The 6000-nt window shown below is 40.1% G+C and overlaps 1 protein-coding gene across 1 annotated transcript in view; it reads right to left on the bottom strand.

Moving 5' to 3' along the window:
* Positions 1 to 1286: 1286 nt before the first annotated feature.
* Positions 1287 to 6000, bottom strand: part of SUCLG1 (succinate-CoA ligase GDP/ADP-forming subunit alpha) — a 36366-nt gene continuing 31652 nt past the window's right edge. Inside the window, exons 8-9 of the mRNA XM_055540373.1 lie at positions 3041 to 3229; positions 1287 to 1537 (exon numbers count right to left, since the gene is read on the bottom strand). Coding sequence (XP_055396348.1) covers positions 1511 to 1537; positions 3041 to 3229 — 216 coding nt within the window. The 3' untranslated portion in view covers positions 1287 to 1510. The remainder of the gene's footprint in view (positions 1538 to 3040; positions 3230 to 6000) is intronic.

Raw genomic sequence — 6000 nt, 5'->3', positions numbered from 1 at the left:
CAGACAAAAGAAGACTTGTCTGCCCTGGAGGTGCCAACCAGAGAGACTGGAAGTGACTTCCTCCCTGGCCATCATGTCAGCTGGGCTGCCCTGAGCGCAAGCAGGAGGCAAGTTCAAGAGTTTATGGAATAAAAAAGTAAAAAAAATAATTTAAAAAAATAACCCCCTATATAAGTGTTTATGAAGTGACATAAAGCCCTGGTAGAGTCCGCTTTCACATATGCACAATGCATGTTCTACCCAGGCACCCTGTGGGATGGGGTCACGAGCCCCACTTTCAAGATGAGGAAACAACTAAACAGGAACTAAAGTCTGCTTGACCCAAAGCCCATCAAGACACGGTCCTTGGCCCAGGCGGAATACTTGGGCTGAATCCATCCAACACCTGCTCTTTGCACCCGCAGCAGCCTGTGCAGTCATGGGAGCTCCCAGAACACCTGTTTCCCCAGTCTTCCAAACCTCCTCCAGCCCCTCTCAGGATCACTCCCCCAGGCACCTCCCCGAAACAAGCTCTTTCCTGCTCCCTGCCTTTGCCTGAGTACGTATCCTCCTTTTTGCATGGCTGGTACCTTCCCAGCCCTGAAGTACCTACTCATCACTCCTCCCTAGAAAGGCCTCCCCAAACAGCCTTCTTGAGGGTCTTCTTCTATTACTATTTTCAGAAGCTCTTGTTTCCTTCAGGGCAGCTACACAATGTGAGAATATTTTCTTGCTTCTCCACTGGAATTGTTTGTTAACAAGCTCCTTTCAAACAAGAGGATGGCTAACTGCTTTCTCAAAGTGAAATGTCTGAAACCTCAAGCAGATAAATGTAGGCTCTGGGTGGGGAAGGAAACAGCCCTCTGCAGAACCACAGAAAAACAAAGCATTATTGAAGACTCTCCACTCCCCATTTAGGCAAAAACTGAAACTTGGATGAGCTCCTACCTATAATCCTAGTGATAACTGATGGTGGCACTGGCAAAAATTAGGCTGCCTTACCACGTGCCGAGGACTTCATATATTTATCCCCAATCCTCAAAACTATCCTGTAAGATGAAGACTATTAAATATGTAGATTTGAGAAAATTGTAATTCAGAGAAACTTAGTCACTCTTTATCTATGATAAATGCCAAACTGAAATGTTTATACTCATTCTCTCAAAAGTTTTCATTAGAATGTCCTCTACAGAGCTCACTGAAAGACACATACACGCACACAGGCACACATGTGCACACACAGCCCCTCCAATTCTCCCCCTCTCCGCGTCCCCACAGTGGAACAATAAAAAGTCTCTAAAACCGTATTCAAATCAAGTGGTAGATTTATTGGCTGCTCCTCTTATTTAGTGAGGTGAAAACACCTCAGTGTAGGACACTCTAAACCTTGTTTTGGCTTCCTGTTGTGCTGAAAAGACCAGTGACAGGTGGGCGGGCGGACGGTCAGTGGACATCAGAAGCAAACAGCCACTGCTCCCATTGCTACAATGATTCATCCATAGGCTTAAGGAATTTTCTGTCTGTTTTTCTTTCAGAGCATCTTCCTCTTTTCAAACTCCTATAGGAACAGAAGAACAGGAGAAGAGAGAGGGGATAAGAAGATTAAAGCCTCAAATTACATTCATGGTCAAAGTGATTCTGAAACCTCTTGTCTTTAGGATCCCTTGAGCAACCAAAAATTATAGAGGTAAAATATACCAGGATGAGGTGCTTGAACACAAAATGACAGCTTTCAAATGAGTCCGTGTCAGTCTGATTTCACTAAGCTAGATTTAGAACTTAAGACTTTATGTCTCCTAAATGCAGAGGCTGAGAGGTTTTAAATTATGCTTATTTTCTCCTGCAGTATTATAGTTAGGAGCTGACAGACTTGATTGTGCTTATCCAAACATGTAATGCTATGCGTGAGCTACAACAGCCCTTTTAATAAGGCAATGCAAACAAGTTTGTTTAGTTTCTCAGAGAATAAAACTAAACACAGATTTAGTTAAGATTTAAACAAAACATCAAGAACCTCAGAAATATATGAAAAGGCAACAATACTGAAAATCAGTTTCTCCAGATTGTAATAATTTCTCTACATTGTGATAATTAGAATACAACAGGATGTGTAGGTGACTGCTGCCACCTACTGGAGTAAAATGGTAATACATGTCTTCAACAAGAATTAAAGCATTTGCTTTTTCCCTTCCTCCCTCTTCTCTCAAATAAAGAAGATTCTTCCTCACAATACTAACTACCTAGATTTTTTTTAAACACTATGGCACACAATGGCATATTCCATAAGACAGGATCATGCAAAGATTCAATAAACCAAGAAGTTTATTTTATTATCTCTAGGACAGTGCCAAAGAAGAGTATGCCAAAACATGTTCCCTCCTGGGAAGACTATCTGGGCCTGTTTTCAGCATGTGTACAACATTTTGGTTTTTGTTTGCCTTTTTTTTTTTTTTTTTTTTTTTTTTTTGGTAAAGTCTATAATCATCATAAAAGTAAAGAGAAAGAGCCTTAAATGATCAATCAGAGACAGGCTGCCAAAAATCACTGCAAAGAGATTACAGAAGACACCAACTAAAAATCCCCATCCTTGTCTTTAGTCTCCATCCATCCTGACTCCCAGTTTTTATTTCTTCTTAGTCAGTTTTCAACCTCTCTCCCTGGAAAAATACCTATGGAGTCAGTATAACTATACCTCAAAGGCTCTCCATGGAAAAATATAAAACACAAGGCAATCTTCTGCACCACTCCTAAAATGGAATTCACAGCACTTATGAACTCTGAAACCCTTTCTTGTATATCCTCTCACTACTCACAAAATAGCAAAGGGAAATGTTTAATGAATCAAGTTTTTGAATTAGAACCTTATTCCTGGTCATGCTCAATTAGGATATTAGGATCTTGGTGGGGTTGCTAGAGACCATTAAGCTGCAGACCAGAATAAAAGAAACAGAAGAGACTCAGGACACATCGGACACAACTGGCCATGGTTCCCAGGCCACCTGTGTGGCCTCCACTTTAAGGCCCATAACCTTGGAGCATTCAGGCCACTGCTCCAGCTTACCTTGTAGATGGTGGTTCCCAGCTGTGCCGGGGACATGCTGACCACAACCCCAGCACTCTGCAGGGCTGCGATCTTCTCTTTAGCTCCACCTTTTCCTCCAGCAATGATTGCCCCTGCGTGACCCATTCTTCTGCCGGGAGGAGCAGTTAAACCAGCAATGAAGGACACCACAGGCTTGGCCTTGGGACCCTGGAAAGTGGGATTTTAAACACACCGATCAAAACTGGACCTCCAACTCATGACAGCCAGAAAATGACAAATGGTTGGGGCCAGTCACTCATCATCACTAAGAAAACCAACAGAAATACTGAGCTGTGACTGAAACTACTGCATTCTCCTTTGAGATGACTCAACTTTTCCTCCAAACTCACAAAAACAATCCTGAAGCAAAACTGTTAACTATTTAGATATTAAACTTCAACCTCACTGGCATAAGCTGATTTCCACATACACATGTGACGCTTCCACTTGAAAAAAAAAATTGAAAATACATAAGTTATATGATTTGTGATAACAAATTTAAGACACAGATCAGGTTGTTTTGTCTTAATTCATTGTTAGTTTACCTTTAATAAATTTGTTTAAAATAAAAAGATAGCATATTGGAAAGGACTGAAGCGTGGGAGTCTCCAGTCTCAATTTCCACTTGACTAAAGTGACAGGACCTTCAACAAGGCCCATCACCTCTAGACCTCTGCTGCTTCATCTATGAAATGAAACAGCTAAATTAGATTGGGAGCTGAGGGTCCTTTCTCCTAACATTATAGGATGTCTAAGAAGGAAGATCAGGACTGGTTTTATTCAACAAAAATCCATTCTAATGCACAACTGCTACATGCATAAACAGCATAGCATAACAGTAGATTCTGAGGTTAAAAATAAAAACCAAACACACAGGAAATATAAGAATTCCTGTGGGAGGAAAAAAAAGAATTCCTGTGCTCTAGACTTATAATGTTATTGAAGAAATAATATAAAATACATATATATCTCAATCAGTTAATAGATGTCATGGAGCAACATATGAATATACAGTTATGTTTCACAGTGAGTGAAGAGACCATGTTCTCAATAGTAACTCAGAGGCAGTAAGACATCCAGGTAAAACAGAGTGACCTACAGAAAGCAGAACCCCAGCACAAGTGGAATCTGGGTGCCTTCAGGCACTATTATCTTCTCCCAGACCAGCAGTTCTCAAATCTCTTGGTCTTGAGACCCCTTATACTTAAAAAAATGACTGTGGATCCCAAAGAACTTTTTTTAATGTAGATTATACCTGATATTTACAGTATTAGAAATGAAAGCTGAGAAATTTTAAAAATATTCATTAATTCACTTAAAATAATTTTTTAAAACTATTTTTTAAAAACATTTTAGTGAGGAGAGTGGCATTATTTTACGTTTTTGTCAATCTTAAGTGTCTAATTTAGTAAGAGGCAAATGGATTCTGATATCTGCTTTTATGTTAGATCTACTGCAAAAATGTTATTTTGGCTGAAATACAAGAGAAAATCTGGCCTCACACACATATGTACTTGAAAAAGGGAGAAATATTTTAATATCTGTCAGATAACTGAGGATATTCTTTGACACTGAAACGGACCTCTTCAAGTGGTAATTTCTTAAAGGTTAGATGAAATGTTCCCTGGAGAAGGAAATGGAAGGCCACTCCAGTATTCTTGCCTGGGAAATCCCATGGACAGAGAAGCCTGGTGGGCCATATAGTCCATGAGGTCACAAAGAGTCAGACACTACTGAAGGACTAAAGATGATGATGATGATGCAATGCTGGAATCCAGAACCACAGTCCTTTGTTACTTTAAAATCCATTCATCTTTTTGGATCTTTTACCTATAATGATTTTGTAACATTCATTGGTCAGAAGGAAAATATAGGTTCACTGAGTTATAGAGATCTTCTAAACACTGATACATTTCATCATTCAATATCAACAAATCATTCTTCATTATCACCTCCAGCCTCATTAGAGAAGTCTTTAGTAGGGGGAAGTTGTCAAGTTCATGGTGGCAGAAACAAGTATTCTAAAAATATTCATTTGAAAGTTCAAACTTAATCATTGTCAACAAATGCAATGAGTTGTTTTCCTTGACAACACACACAAACACAGCAGGACTGCTTTGTTCACTGTTGAGAAAAGATTCACCAAATAAATACCCAATAACCAGTGTGCCTGGCAGTCATTCTTTCCAGTAAAACTGGTGGTCCACGAAAAAAGCAGCTAATTTAGCTCACAATTCAAATAGGACAGTGCTTTACTTTCCATTTCACCACAAAACTACTGACTTGAGGGTCAAGACTTTATAAAATTAATAATCTTTACTACTTCATTAAGGACATTCTTAAATAAAATTGACTTTTTTTAAGCACATGGCAGTGCAAGTTCACTGGCACAGTTTGCTTCCACTAACTTGACTCTCGTGAAGGCGCCAGCATGCCAGATTCTATAGGTTCTACATGGTCTGACGCTGCTGACTCCAGCCTCGTGCTCATCCCTCTTCCCTGCTCTTCATCCTCCAGTAATGTCAGACTGCTCTGCCTCTGGGCCTCTGCTGAGAAAGTTCTCCATCCTCCTTGGATACCTGGCAAATCCTGACTTACCTTTTAAGACGTGGCTCAAGCCTCTTCTTCCCTGCTAACCCTTCTGACTCTTCCTCCCACTCTCTCCACAAATGCCCTTCAGTTGCTCGTTTTCTGTTCAGTGACTCTACTGTGCCTTTGACACTTTTCTATCATGACCCACAGCACACTGGCTGTGACTTATTCCCCACAGAGTCCCCTCCTAGACTATGACTCTTTGAATGCCAAGCCTATGTTTTCATTTACTTCTGTATGCCCAGCATCTACTATAGGAGACAATTAAAAAGAAAAAGCTAAATCATTTATTCACCATGTGCTTTGCAAAGAATGTCAGCATCTGATACTTGAGAGGCACCACTTTC

Source organism: Bubalus kerabau, chromosome 11 (assembly GCF_029407905.1).
Source record: "Bubalus kerabau isolate K-KA32 ecotype Philippines breed swamp buffalo chromosome 11, PCC_UOA_SB_1v2, whole genome shotgun sequence".
Lineage (NCBI taxonomy): Eukaryota > Metazoa > Chordata > Mammalia > Artiodactyla > Bovidae > Bubalus > Bubalus kerabau.
Note: the sequence above shows the minus strand (reverse complement) of the source record. Positions and strands in the feature narration are given on the sequence as shown.